This window comes from Gadus morhua, chromosome 6 (assembly GCF_902167405.1).
Source record: "Gadus morhua chromosome 6, gadMor3.0, whole genome shotgun sequence".
In the NCBI taxonomy this organism is placed as follows: domain Eukaryota; kingdom Metazoa; phylum Chordata; class Actinopteri; order Gadiformes; family Gadidae; genus Gadus; species Gadus morhua.
The window spans coordinates 2,960,589-2,976,534 of NC_044053.1; the positions used below are offsets into that span (position 1 = coordinate 2,960,589).

The 15,946-nt window shown below is 46.9% G+C and overlaps 1 protein-coding gene across 1 annotated transcript in view; it reads left to right on the plus strand.

The window, feature by feature from the left end:
• Positions 1–4,789: 4,789 nt before the first annotated feature.
• The window catches only part of LOC115545121 (atrial natriuretic peptide receptor 1), a gene marked incomplete at its 3' end in the record, with an annotated part of 29,958 nt that continues 18,801 nt past the window's right edge, over positions 4,790–15,946 (plus strand). The window contains 2 exon segments of the mRNA XM_030357962.1: positions 4,790–5,453; positions 6,675–7,459. Coding sequence (XP_030213822.1) covers positions 6,757–7,459 — 703 coding nt within the window.

Below are 15,946 nucleotides of genomic sequence, written 5' to 3' on the forward strand. Positions count from 1 at the left end.
ACATCAATCTAACAAAAATAATACGACAAATTAATTATCCCATTAAGAAATTTACAGTTCCCAAGATTAATTGAAAACTGTTCTCTTCTCTGTAATTCCAATGCAATGTTCATCAATTCTTTAAGTAGCCTTACAAGTACAATGTAATATGCCACTGCAATAGATATGGCTTCCTTCATGCTTACAGTTGAATTGCAATTTGTAATGCATTGTTGAAGTTATATCTTAAACTGTTTTTATTATTAGGTTGTCTTCCTTCTGAAAGGGATTAAATTCACAAGCAGTGTAGTGGATCCACCAGCAGGGGGGAGTGAACAGACATACACCAGGGTGACCGTTAGACCTGGTTTATTATAACGTGATCATGTGCAATATAAGGGAAACCAGTATAGCTTTCCTTCTCTGGACTTAAAATAAGATATTTTTTTGTTATTATTTCTTTGACATTCTGAAATTCAAAGCACGCTACAAAATCAAAAAAGGTATTAGCTCACTTTTTTTGTAGGCTACTTGTAGTTAGAATATAATCCTTAAGAGGTATTTATTATTATTTCCGAATTTTCAAAGCATGCAGAAAAATCCCAAAAGGTATTACCTCACTTTTTGTGACCATAACCGGGTCTGGTTGACAAGGATAACAACACAACGATTCATACCATCTGGGTCCTGACCAACAGGTCCGCTATCACCCTCCTATCCTGAATGATCCAATCACCTCTTCAGTGCTCTGTCCCAATATCCTGCTTTAGTTGGAAATACATCGCATTACGGGAGGCAGATAGGCCGTGAGCGTCTCTTCGCATTGTCCCGGACGGGGGCCGTTAAAGCCCCCCGGAGCACGACCAGGACAAAACCAATAAAAAAAATATTGTTCTTGATTTAATATCCGATTGTCCAATTCGGCTGCCTCCACGGGGAAGGTATAAACACGGGATTCAACCTCCATGTCAGTCGGTGACTGTACACAGGAGTCTTACAGGAGGAAATCAGCAACAGAATCAGCTGGAATAAATTTGTTTGTGGGAACAGCAACCGATTTGTTGGCGCGGAAAAACCGGGCTCTGGATGTGGAACGAGCTGGCTGTCGCCTTGCGTGGTCGACACCGCCATCGGTGTGTGAATGTGTGCATGAATGGGTGAATGTTAGGCAAAACTGTAAAGAGCTCTGAGTGGCAGTTAGAAAAGTGTCTAAGAGTGTGACGGCACTCTTTTGGTGTTATACTGCACCTGAAGTGACGTGCTCGCTCCTGTCTTTAACACTCCCCATGACTTTCCGTCATATCTACAGCCTCTGCTCTTCGCTGAGAAGGTCAACCTGTCGGCGGGAGACCCCCTGCCCTTCATCACCGAGGCAGGGGGATGAGGGGGTGGGAGCAAGGGAGAGTGAAGGTGATGGGTTCAATCCCTTTAGCCTCGTTTTAAGAGTGTCTAGGAAGCAGAACCACACAGCGAAGAGACTATCCCTAAATTGCCCACAGTGGTATGCTGGTGGTGTTTGTGTGATTAGTGGATGTGTGCGTTGTAGTGAGTGTGTTGTTTTCGGTGGTAACAGAGACTTCCTGGAGTGTGTATCATTTGTTGGGGGCTAAGTCCTGCCAGACTGATCTCTCCCTCCCTCTCTGTTTCTCCCTCTCTCTCTCTCTCTCTCTCTCTCTCTCTCTCTCTCTCTCTCTCTCTCTCTCTCTCTCTCTCTCTCTCTCTCTCTCTCTCTCTCTCTCTCTCTCTCTCCCCCCCCCCCCCCCCCCCCCCCCCCCTCTCTCTCTCTCTCTCTCTCTCTCTCTCTCTCTCTCTCTCTCTCTCTCTCTCTCTCTCTCTCTCTCTCTCTCTCTCTCTCTCTCTCTCTCTCTCTCTCTCTCTCTCTCATTAAACCAGTGACCAACAGCAGACCCACACACTGCTGCCTCCTGCCAAGCCGTCGATGGGCTAATAGTCAACAGGACGTGTTACGAAACTCGAGTTAGAGAGAGGTCTGGTTTGTCTGGGCAAGGGTTTGTCGTAGTTTGGGTCAGGGTCAAGATTTGGAATTATGCATTTCTTAGAATGCGTTCTGAGAATTGGCTCCATAAAAGTGTATTGGGGCGTGCCTTAGGTAAACATTGACAGTTATGAACATGTGATACATTCTTTGTGTTTGGTAAACTATGAACATTGACAGATATGAACATGTGATACATTCTTGCTTGGTATACTATTAACATTTGCTGCATTCTTAACATGTGGTATTTAATGAACATTTTGTACAGTGTAAAGATTTATTACATTTGGTAAATTTCTAACATTTTGTGCATTCTTAACATTTGGTAGATAATAACAATTTTGTACATTGTAAACATTTATCAAATTAACATTTGGTACCTTTTGGATATTCGGTACATTCTTAACATTTACTTAATGGTAATCTAAATGGACAGATTCTGTGCGTTCTTCTGAGCTGCATCTGGGGGAACAGGCTGTCTTCACTGTTCAGATGTATGTGCACTGAATAATTAAATATCATTAAACCTGGTTGGAGTGCCTCCATCAGAGATTGACAGATGGAGGGATAGATAGTTTGGTAAATGATGAGATTGATACACAGACATACGCAGGGTCACATGACGGACAAACAGATAGACAGATGGACAGACGGAGAAATGGAAGGGTGGATAGTCACGTTGTGTTCAGGACCTCTATTCCAACATTGGGAAACTTAACTAGAGGGACGTAAAGATGCAAACTGTACCGTCAAATGACCGAAAGAATAAACAAAAATAAGTGAAGGGTTGCTTAAGATGATTGGAGAATCGTGATAGGGGGCCCAGAAATTTAGGAATTAAACGTATACTATTTTACTCTTTTAACACATGCTGCTCATGGCAGCTGCAGGGATTGACGATCGAACCCAGGACCTCTCCCCTGGGAGTTAAACCCAACACCCTGTGAGGCTACCCTGAATATGTTTCAGTTTACAGGCTAGGACTGAAACAGTCCAGGCTGGTACTGGTGGCGAGATGGGGGAGATAGGCCTCTGCCAGATTCAGAAGCTTCCCCGGCACTCAGAAGACTACTCTCCGGTGACCTTTTGAACATGTTCTTCCTGGTTCTGTTGCCCTTTAGAGAGAGCTGCTGTGTTCTGCACAACCTCAGGCCCAGAGAGGAGGAGCGCCTGCGACTCTGATCCGAGGCCAACAGCTTATTTCGGTCCATGGTCGCGGGTCGACTTGGAGCCGTCTGACTCGTCACCGAACCCCATCTACGGCCCAATCAGGACTCAGGAACCTGAGGTGCCACGGGCCTGGTGACGGAGGTGTGGGTCCACCAGGGGGTACCTGAGACCCCTTGGTGGTCTGAGCTCTGGGAGGAGTACTCCATTAGCGGTGCTCGGTGGGGAACAGACGGAGCACTCACTACGTCACTTCCTGACACTCGACACAAGAGCGACTTCACGAGGCTTTTATTGATCTGTGAACCGCTTTCTAAGAACGGAGGACCGCGGTCCCGTCTGGCCCGAGGGGAGGTTGCACGGATGACAATAACACACAAGGACAGGCTGTTTGCTCAGCTGAACGGCAGACACACTCTCACCTAGCGATCCACGCCAGATAGGCTTTATGACGCCTCCACCTGGGAGTGGCAGGACACAGCCATGTGTGGTGTGTATTGTGTTCTGTTCATGTTGTGCATCCCAGTGTGTTGTGTTTGTGTTGTGTGTCCCAGTGTGCAGTGTGTTGTGTTTGTGTTATGAATTCTGGCGTGTAAAAGTATGCCCTCATGTTAATAATACACAGTATACTGTATACTATACATTGTATACTATAGTGTGCATATAGTAAGTAATATGTATCATGTGCTCTGTAGTCAGGTGTGTAAATGTAGGTCTGACTACTATATCCATCAAGAATGTAAAAAAGTTAAACATTTATTGTACACCACTGAATGTTCAATGTCATATTCAGACATATTTACAACTCGACTTTGGTTGACTACAACAATGTGAACGCGCGTCACCTGGGCTGACCTCCTCAACCCAGCCTGGACGTGTTCTCTCTGCACACCATTCGGTCACGCAGTAAGCAACATATTGTTCCAATATGTTCACGTCAAGCTAGTAATTTATGCTGTTGTTTACATGTTAAACAGAATCGTCAAGAGGGCCATAAATACCCCTTAGTTTCTCTTTCTCCCCTCTCTCTCTCTCTCTCTCTCTCTCTCTCTCTCTCTCTCTCTCTCTCTCTCTCTCTCTCTCTCTCTCTCTCTCTCTCTCTCTCTCTCTTTCTCTCTCTCTCTCTCTCTCTCTCTCTCCCCCTCTCCTTCTCTCGCTCCCCCCTCTCCTTCTCTCTCTCTCTCTCTCTCTCTCTCTCTCTCTCTCTCTCTCTCTCTCTCTCTCTCTCTCTCTCTCTCTCTCTCTCTCTCTCTCTCTCTCTCTCTCTCTCTCTCTCTCTCTCCCCCTCTCTCTCCCTCCCTCCCTCCCTCTCCTTCCTTCGTCCTTCCTCCCCCTATCCTCCCAGTGAAAGGAGACCTGGCTCTCTTCTGCTCTCGGCCAGTTAAGTGAACGCACGCGCGTGCACGTACACAAGCACGGACGGACACGCGCGTGCACAAACACTCGCGCACGCAAACACAATGCCATTATGTGCCTTTCAGACACACATCCGGAAAAAATCAATCTCGCCTCTCACTTACAGAAACACACACAGGAGAGAGAGAGAGGGGAGAGAGAGAGAGAGAGAGAGAGAGAGAGAGAGAGAGAGAGAGAGAGAGAGAGAGAGAGAGAGAGAGAGAGAGAGAGAGAGAGAGAGAGAGAGAGAGAGAGAGAGAGACTACAGTGGTAGGGCAAAGGGAGAGAGGTCCTCCTCTATGCTGGTCCTCTAAGCTCGGAGCTCTCTCTCTGTGAGGACACTGACTGAACAGCAGCAGTCAACGGCAACGCGTTTTAATTACATTATGACTAAATTGTTCGGAAAAAAACAATATATATTGGACCGTAAACATTGGACTTTATTTCTTTCTTCTCGACTTTCTCGGACGTCCGGAATCGTTATCAGTTGGAGTCCCAGCGGATAAACCTCAGTCCTTTAATCTCGCAACTGTGGATAATGAATGATTAGTGAACTATTGCGTGAGTTAGTCGGCACATGTCGGTCCCTGAGGTGTTCCTCGGTATAGCGACCCGGTCTGCGGAGTCACATTAACCAGGCTGGTCAGGGAGACCCGCTTACATCAACGCGTTCACAGGTTATTTAATGAGTGGGAACGCGACGTCCCTGGCGTCGCGTCTCAGTGTATGATCTCAAGAGGTTTGAAACTTCCATTTGACTGATCCAGGCCAACTTGTATGAAAGGTGAGGACCTCCGCGCGGCGTCTCGCGGCTATGTTGTCCTGCACGCGCTCAGCAGCTAGAGCTGGGGTCCAAGCGCTCGAGCACGGGCCATGGATCAGACCGACCACCTGAAGACCCAATCACACTACTGAGGTAGGAGACCCCGACACACTACTGAGGTAGGGTTTATGAAGACCTTAACCCACTACCGAGGTAGGGTTTATGAAGACCACTACCCAGATAGGGTTTGAAGACCAACCCTCTACTGAGGTAGGGTTTATGAAGACCATCTCACTACTGAGGTAGGGTTTATGAAGACCAACTCACTACTGAGGTAGAGTTTATGAAGACCATCCCACTACTGAGGTAGAGTTTATGAAGACCAACTCACTACTGAGGTAGGGTTTATGAAGACCAATCCACTACTGAGGTAGGGTTTATGAAGACCAATCAACTACTGAGGTAGGTCTTCGAAGAACTCAACTCACTACTGAGGTCTTTATGCAGACAATCCCTCTACTGAGGGATTACTCCCTCTAACCTCAAACTGCCTCAAACTAGTGTTTAGGGTTGAATGAATTACTTTGCGAGGGAATTATCCTTCATCTTGAGATGAAGGCATTGGAGTGAGTTTAGTACAAACGTTCACGTTAAATATTCACAACTATTTTTTATTCAGTAAAAAGATGCCACTGACATTATGATCAGCACCATCTCACAGTCACAACAACAAACCACAAAGTGTGACGTGTGACCATCTTTACCCCGCAGTGTGCACTCACTACCAGGTGTTAAGAATAATACCCTTTGAATGACAAACACATCTTCAAATGTTATTCTGTAAAGCAACGTATCACAGAATACACTGAATTACAAGGCAGGGAACATCATTGATTCAATGTGAACTGCAGCAACACACACACGCCACTATTGCGACGATAAAGACATTACCACGTAACAAAAACACTAACCCATAATAAAGACATTATATCGCGGTGGTCTGAGAAGACCATGTTTCCTGGCTGTGAGGGAGGGTTCTTCCCACGACCGCCATCACGCACCAGTGCTGCTGAGCGGCTCTCAGGTCCGATGTGGACAATATTGATGCAGTGAATTAGTCCATGACGAAGGAAGGCCTGTCTCTGTCTCCAGACGTGTGCGACGTCATATCAGCGGCCAGCGGCCAAACGTGTGACGCAGAAGGGGTTGGGGTGGAGGCCGTGCCACCATTTGAACGTGCTGTTCTTCTAGTGTGTGTGCGTTTGTGTGTGTATCTTGGCGTGCTATGTTGACTTAAACCTCAGTGCCGTTTCCCTTGTGTCCATTGTGTGTCTGTGTGTGTGTCCGTGTGTGTGTGTGTGTGTCCACGTAAAGGCCGTACTCCTGTGAACCTCGGCGGACCTGTTCGACCTGCTCTGACGAACACGGGCCCCATTGGACGTCCTGCCCCGGCCTCATGCTGCTCCTGGCGACCTCCCTGCTCCTCCTGCTGCTGGGGCCCCCGGGGGCCCGCGGCGGCGAGACGCCCCGGCCGCTGCAGAACGTCACCCTGGCCATCATCCTGCCCCAGAACAACACGGCCTACCCCTGGGCCTGGCCCCGCATCGGCCCCGCCGTGGAGCGCGCCGTGCGGGCGGTCAACGCCGACCCCTCCCTGCTGCCGCACCACCACCTGCAGTACTTCTTCAGGGGCAGCCAGAACGGCGACGGCGTCTGCTCCGAGACCATGGCGCCGCTCATGGCCGTGGACCTCAAGATGCTGCACGACCCCTGGGCCTTCATCGGGCCGGGCTGCTCCTACACCGCCTCCCCCGTGGGCCTGTTCACCGCCCACTGGGACGTCCCCCTGGTGACGGCCGGCGCTCCCGCCGTCAGCTTCAACAAGAGCATCTACCATTCGGTCACCAACACGGGCCCCACGCACAAGAAGCTGGGCCGCTTCGCGCTGCGCGTCTGCGAGCGCTTCAAGTGGCTGGAGCAGGTGCTGCTGCTGTTCCACGACCAGAAGGTGGACGACCGGCCGTGCTACTTCGCCATGGAGGGGATCTTCGAGGAGCTGGGGAAGGCCAACATCACCAGGGTGGACCGCGTGTTCAACGAGAAGCTGCTGCCCGTCAACTACTCGGACATCATCCCGGACATCCAGCAGACCGGGAGGGGTGAGTCCGTCTGGGTCCGGTCTGGGCGCCCTCTTCGGTCCCCTCTCTTTGTTTCCCCCTCGTCTCGGGATGTGAGGGATGGGTGGCAGAAGCCAAAGAGGTGGGGGAGGTAGTCGAGGAATCGAAGGGGTTGCTGGTTAGAAGCTCCTCCGCTTGGCTACTAAGGTGTTGAGTTACCTCCTGAGCAAGGCGACCATCTCTGTTGGCTCCCTGCAATCAGGATGGTGATGATGTTGTTGCCGCCGGTGACTCTAAACGCCGATTACTGCATTCACACTCCAACCGCGGTTGGAGTGTGAATGCAGTAATCGGCATTTAGAATCAACGAAGGCGACATCACCATCTTCCTGATCGCTCGATGTAATCGCGGTAAGCAGTGGACAGGCTTAGTGTATCTCCTGCAGGCCGGCTGAGTGCGACCGACCAGAGGCGCTTTGTGATTGAACATGTGTGATTCTGATCTGGCCCCTCTCGCCGGACGGAACGTCAACGTTTCCTGGACTCCGTGTGCTGCTGTGTGCTGGGAGATAATAATGGTCTTCCTCTCCATTTCATCTCCCCCTCATGACACAGTATTCTAACACAACTGTCATCTGTTTCCAATGTGTTGTTGCTTTGTGTAATACTCTAAATCCCTCCTCACCATGTACAGAGAGTACAGAACATAGTTCATGTATGAGGTAACCTGTTCCCTAATGGCGGCTGGCAAAATACTGCTGTTATTACTTCGTACATTTTGAGCTTTACTTTGACATTTTTCCCACATGAAATCAGCATAAATCTGACATCTCTTTGGCAACAACTCAATGTATTCCTGGACCTCGTTTGGGAGTTTGTGAAGGTTTCTACACATGCATTTGCGTGTTGTTTGTGTGTGTGTATTCTGTGAGTGTGTGTGTGTCGAGTTTGTGTTGTTTGTATGGGTTATAGTTTGTATGTATCATAGTTACTTTGTATGTTTCGAGGCACGTTTGTGGACTGATTGTGTGTATATGTGTTTGTGTGTCTTTGCACTTTGTGTGTGTGTGTGTTTGTGTTTTTTTTGTCTGCACATGTGCAAATGTGCCTGTGTGTGTTCAAGCGTGTTTCTGTGTGTAGTTGTACAAATAGTAATACCCACATTATTGTGTGTGCATGTGTACTGTAGGCCTGTGTGTGTGTATGTGTGCGTGCTGTAGGCCTTGTGTGTGTGCGCGTGTGTGTGTGTGCACGTGTGTTTTCGTTGGTATGATTACAACCCTAATTAGTTAGTTTAGTTAAACATGCAGAATCTCTTTCTCCTCAATGTTTGCGGTTCCTCGTTTCTCCGACTGACCAGTGAACATAAACTATACTTCATATCTCCTTTTGCTTTCAGCCAGTTCATCAATCATATCTTTTATGCACTTCCCTTTTATTCCCCATCGTTCTTCGTGGGAATGCAACACAGTCGTGTTTGTGTGCTTAGTTCCTGGACAGAAACTCATCCCACCTTAACATACCTTCCAATACTCACTCCCTGTAGATTCGTACCTCTCCATTGATTGGTTGATTAATTTATTATTTTATAGATTTACTGACTAAGGTTGAAACAGGCAATAAACGGAGAGCTGTTAACTGCTTCAGAAATCAGAAGTCTAGTTCTGGGGGATCAATATTCGCCATCTGCTGATTATCAGCTCCCCAGCCGGACTACGGCTGAGAGAAAACAGGAGAAACATCAGAGGTTTAGCGAGGTATTGATTGATCAACATAATACGTGGAGATTGGGCTCCTGGGTTTATCCCGGATTAAAATAGCTTGTCACTTAAAGCGATCGATGGGCAGAAACCTGAGAGTCTATATTCCAGAGAGCAGGAAGTACGACTGTGTATCATGGCTTTCACTTTTCATGAGCAACACGGAAATAGATCGTAAAAATAACCCGATCTGGCATTAAAGGTAGAGTGTGTACATTTTAGATTGAATCAGCGGGCGAGACCCGGGAGTAATTGAATATAATATTCTTAAGCATGTTTTAATCAGTGCATAATCCCATGAGAATATGAATCCCTGTGCTTGCGTTACCTTAGTTTGAGCCCTTTTAATTCGACACAGGGAGAGGGTTCTCTGCCACAGAGGCGTCCATTTTGAACCGGCATGTTTGTTGCAGTAGCCCATCTTTAAAAAATAGGTTTTGGGCTATGAGTGTCCCAGAAGCTAAACATTCTCTTGGACGCAGGCATCAAAATGGACTCCTAGCCAATCTGAGCTCCACGCACCCACCCACCGTGGCGTCATCCTATCAGTGTTCTACAAGCGCAACCCTCTTTCAGACAAGCTCTATAGAGCCAGTGAAGACAAGCTTATGCTCTGTCCATTCCCCTACATATCCTATGTATTGAGAGGATTAAATTATGATAGATTTTCACTTTGAAATCCAGGTGAAAAATAGTGTAGCGAATGGCAGTTTGCAGATTGGAGGAATACATGGATGACTTCTTTAATACGTCCATGTTTTGGAGACTTATGTTTTTGAGGTTGTTTGTTTCCCTGTATGATGATGTATAAGTAGAAGTAGGGTATTCAATTATTTTTAAATTCAATTCAATTCAATTTTATTTGTATAGCCCTTAATCACGGGTACAGTCTCAAAGGATTCTCAAGATTATCCCTCTTTCTGAGAAGGGAGGGATCCAAGCAAAACCGTTGCGCTACAACTGTGCTGTTTTCAAAAGCAACCTGTATTCACAGGATCCCACAGGAGCAGGTAAACATCGGCTCGTAGCGCTGGCTGCTATTGAGATCAATTGTGCACATAGCGATAATAGGTAAGATAGCGATAATTACAGGTCAGTGAATGTAGTTCACCGATATGAGTGCATAGTGGTGAACTATGGAAGAACGAAGGAAGGAGAGAGGGGGAGAGGGAGAGGGAGGGAGAGAGGGAGAGAGGGAGAGAGGAGAAATGAACTGTATATTTAAAGGAAACATCATTATGATGAACTATACATATACAGAAGGTATGATCACAATCTTGCCTCTATTCCACATAAATAAGAATTCATGTAGAGGGTTTACATATAAAGGTGACTCTGAGTCACATTGGGGGACTCTGACCTTTATATATAAACCTTCTTCATTAATAACTTTAGTGGTGATTTATAATTAAACACCACTGTCGTTGATTCTCGGGGACCGTTCTGAGAAGAGCAGGCTCTGAGTCACTCCCTGTTGAAAGTATAAATTCACTATGTTGAAACGTAAGAGTCAGTTCCGTAAAGAATCGAACTATGGAGTGTTTGTTTGTCTTCTGGAACAAACAGTTTTACTGTTGGGCTGCATCGAAGTAGAACAGCTCTACTACAACGACGAGCTGAAGCGACGTCGGTGCGGTAGAAAAATAATGCTGCCTTTTTGCAAGTCGTTGGAAAGGGAGAGGGAGAGGGTGGCATTCAGTTCACTGCTGGTTGGACTGGATTCTACATTCTGGACCAAAAGTACAAAGCACTATTTGATCTATCGAATTCATCCAACCCATGCTTGGTGGTCAATACCCGTGTTTGCACAGTCTGATGTTGTCTGATTCATGTTCACAAAATAAATCTGCAATATATGAGACCTAACGAAAGCACACAAGTACTCACACAGGCACACACACACACTTAGGCACGCACGGATGTACGCACTGAAGCACGCACGCACGCATGCACGCACGCACACGCACACGCACACACTACACACAATCAGGAGTGATGTCTTTCCATCTAACGTCATTTCAACCTGACTGATTGGTTGCCCTCGTGTCTGCCTCGCTGTAAGGGAACATTGAGGATTTAGTGGAATACAATTACCCTGTTACTGGCTGTCACAGGCTGCTTCTGCTGCATAATATATCTTTCACAGTTTACCGGATTATTCTATTTAATACAAGATGGAGTCACGTCAATGTGCCAGTACAGAGACACACACACGCAGACAAAGGCACACGCACAGATTTGCCCACTGCCTACACACACACACACACACACACACACACACACACACACACACACACACACACACACACACACACACACACACACACACACACACACACACACACACACACACACACACACACACACACACACGTGTGTTTCTGCGGTACTAATTAGTTTCCCACAAAGCTCTTTGTCTTATATCCCGATATGTTGGGACAACGTGATTAGACGAGGTGACGAGTTGACGAGTTGACGAGGTGACGCAGACACGCTATAAGCGAGCGCCTACAGTGCCCATACTGGAACAGTGGCAACGTGAATTAATAGATCAATTATGAATAGAAATAGATAAATAAAAATCTGCCAGTTCAACCTTGCCTGAGGCTGTAGCGTTTATTCCAAACCTTTGAAGGAATTCAATGTTTCAGTGTTTGTCAACCTACCAGGTGATCTTATATCACCGTCATGCTGTGGGATTGTTAATGAGGATATGTTGGTTATTGCGGAGGATCAACAGATGGATGACTTAATGAGAGCTCGTCAAATAACGGCATGTTCTTCGTCGCAGCTCGGGGCTGTTGAAATATGAGGTAATATCAAAGTGTAATGAAGCATCTTTGTTCAAAACAAATTAATATAGCAGTTCAGCATCACGCAAGGACCTCCAAGCTGCAGGGTCTGGGGGTCTTTCAGGGCTCAGGGGTCTTGTAGTTCTTAGGGGACTTGCGGGTCCTTGGTCTTGCGAGTCCTAGGGGTCTTGCAGGGTCCTGGCCTGGGTCTTAATGGTCCTAGGGGTCTTGCAGGGTCCTGGCCTGGGTCTTAATGGTCCTAGGGGTCTTGCAGGGTCCTGCCCTGGGTCTTAATCGTCCTAGGGGTCTTAATGGTCCTAGGGGTCTTGCAGGGTCCTGGCCTGGGTCTTAATCGTCCTAGGGGTCTTGCAGGTCGTAGAGGTCTTGCAGGTGGTCTTGCAGGTGGTCTTGCAGGTGGTCTTGCAGGTGGTCTTGCGGGTCCCGGGGGTCTTCCAGTTGTTGTGGCGGCGTCCGGCCCGTGTCGTGGTCTGCGTGTGTGAGTGCGAGGCCCCCGCTGGGTGGGTGGGCAGCGGCTCTCTGAAGGCTAATCAGTAACGAACACAAACAATCAGACGCAGCTTCAATTACCTCCAACGAGCAGCCCTCTCCTGTTCCCACACGGACTGACGTCTGTGCACCACGGGATATTTATTAACCGAGGTTAAGAGGCTGCTGCCTTTTATGGAAACGTCATGCATGGTATCAGATCTGTAGGTATTTCCTGCCAAACACAGCCTTCACGGCCGCTTCCCCCGCTGTCTGCGGCTCCGTCGTTATGGGTCTCGTTAGGGAGCCAGCTCACTCTTCAGGGATTTAAGCCTTTTAGATATGGCTTGTTTGGGATTAAGCTCTTTGGCTGAAACTCTTCAGTTTAAGCCTGTTATGGTTTTAGCTGTTCATCTTAACTTTTAATGGTTTTAGGGTTAGATTAGATTAGGTGTGTGTGTGTGTGTGTGTGTGTGTGTGTGTGTGTGTGTGTGTGTGTGTGTGTGTGTGTGTGTGTGTGTGTGTGTGTGTGTGTGTGTGTGTGTGTGTGTGTGTGTGTGTGTGTGTGTTATGCAACCATATTAAGTGCAGAGTTTGTTTGTGTATCGGTTTGAACTAAAAGCCATCTATAGCCTGTTAGCAGGGGCGGACTGGCCATCGGGAATACCGGGGACATCCCCGGTGGGCCGATGGCCGAAAATAAAATCTTACCGGCCCATCACTATCATGTACCGGCCCATCATCGCATCAGCCGAAATGATTAACACAGCGGCACAAGCATAATTTTCTCCAAGAGCTATACCTATCTTAATCGCACTGACTGACTGATTGACTGACTGACTGACTGACTGAGTTTTATACTGCTACTCGCAATCGGTCTTCACACTCATGGTGACTATTTTTCGATTTTTCGTAGTGTCTTCTAATATGTGTTTTACAGACTTCGGAAGTCCAAAGTAAGAAAAGATCTCCACCTTATTAATAAACACCTCTAAATTGGTTCTTACACAGCCGAAGTGTTCTCAACTGTGCGGATTGAGGTAGAGAATTTGGATTTGCATACATACACGCAACGCGGCACCCAGTTCTACGCATGCGCTCAACCCATGAGGCCCGTGATGCTGGTGGCGATACGATACAACGACCTACGGTAAGCTTACTGATCATGAATTAAAACGTCTCTAAAATATGTTTGACTTAGGACCTATGTTCTATGGCCAAGTTCGTTTGCATTGTAAATACAAGACAAGTCTGTAGCTGTTGCTAGCCCTCAGCCTACTCTACTCTGAAACAGCCAGCCGTTAGCCTACACTCTAATGTTGTGTGTTTGAGTGGTGGGCTAGCCCGTTAGCCCATTGGTGCGCGGTCCAGATACCGAATTATGATAGCCCTATACTCCGACAACAAGAAAGTCATTAGTCCGACAGCCCACCGCCCAGGATAGGGTGGTGTCATTTATGTGCCATGGTGTACTGTATGATGATGTTATGATGTTCATTTATGAAGACGTGAAAACAGTGGTAGCACTGGCGTGCGAAGTGCTGCAAGATGCGGCGGGAACCACACCACCTCCACCACAAAAAATGAATTCAGTTCACAATTTAGTGGGTACTACTCTTGATACAGTAGAGTAACATCTGATCCATCATTTATTCTCTTTTCTATTCTTTGTCTTTGTCTTCTATTTTTTGTCTCTCTCTTCTATTAAACGCAGGTACACACCCAGTCGGATGAACTCTACCCATTACTGTGATGGACGTGGAGTATACTTTTTTTGTTAATAAATAACACCTTTTGGAAGTGTATAATGCGTCCACTCTCACTGATTGCTATTAACTCATTGCATGGCTTAAGAGGTATGTGGAAAATAGTTGCACAGTTGGAGTCAGGCTTTTAGCTACGATCGTTTTGATCGTTGATCGTTTTTAGGTAATATTGCAATTACACTGATTTATTTATATGTTTAGTAATTTAATACATAATAACAGTGAGTGTAACTGAAACTAGGTAACAAGGTACAAAATTCAAGTAACAACTTTGACAAAAAGAAGCAACTTTCTACACAACTTTAAAGTGTATGATGTATATTGTATTGTATTGAATTTAGATTAATTAAGACCACCACCTTAACACACAAACTCTGGTTGAACTCATAAAGTAGTAGGTTCAGTGACGTGCGGTGAGACAGCTGTCTTCTGTAGCTTCTGCGAGCCCGTGAATCAATGTTTCGTTGGAATCATGATGTAACGTTGTTGTAGCGGGAATACAGCAATGCTATTTTCTAATTGGCAGGGCATATGTATGATTCTAGACTTCGCTAAGCACTGAAGCGACTGAAACGGTGAATTTTGATCCCATTCAGCGAAGTTAACAGGTAAAACGGGAGAAAAATAGGGCGTCTTTAGGCCGTCCTGCCTAAAAGTAGGGCATCCCATTTCTTCTTATTTTTTAGTAGACTATAGGGCAGACGCCCTGCTAGCTAAAAGCCTGGTTGGTGTAGACATTCGAGAGACCGAAAAGACTGAAAAGGTGTGTTATCGAATTTAGTGGGCCGGTCTGGTTCAAAATGCCCGGGCCGATTTTTTGTCCCAGTCCGCCCCTGCCTGTTAGTTCATGCTTACGACTGCATTAACTAATGTAAATGATGGTTAACTGATGTTCCCTTATCATAAAGTCTTCCAGATTAGTTTTATTTGATATTGGTATTATAAACTTTAGCGCTACAAAATGTTAAGAGAGCAGTGCATTATCATCCCTGTTGGCATTGAAGTAGTTTGTGCAGTATATTGTCTTGTGTTAATTCATTGAAGGCCGATCTGATTGGCTAATTAGCTGTGTGATTAATTAGTCAGGGTGGGGAGTCTCAGTGCCGCAGATGGTGAGCTGGCAGGATGTGAGGACGCGTCCACATTCACGTTCATGTTCATGGTGCACCGCGCGACATCAGACCACACACACACACACACACACACACACACACACACACACACACACACACACACACACACACACACACACACACACACACACACACACACACACACACACCAGGACAAACAGAGACACACACACACACACACACACACACACACAACCCCCCCCCCCCCACACACACACAAAAACACATACACAGACACCAGGACAATCAGACACACACAAACTCACACACACACACACACACACACTCACACACGTGCGAACAAACACACATATACACACACACCCACACAGACACCAGGACAAACAGAGACAGAGACACACACACACACACACACACACACACACACACACACACACACACACACACACACACACACACACACACACACACACACACACACACACACACACACACACACACTCAAACAACATGTGCACGTGGGGACCTGCCTCCCGTGCGCTGACCTTTCCTTGGACTGTCAGACAGGAACTGCCTCCTGATGACATCACTTCCTCTGTTGCCCCCGACAGCAGCAGCAGCTCTCCCCCTG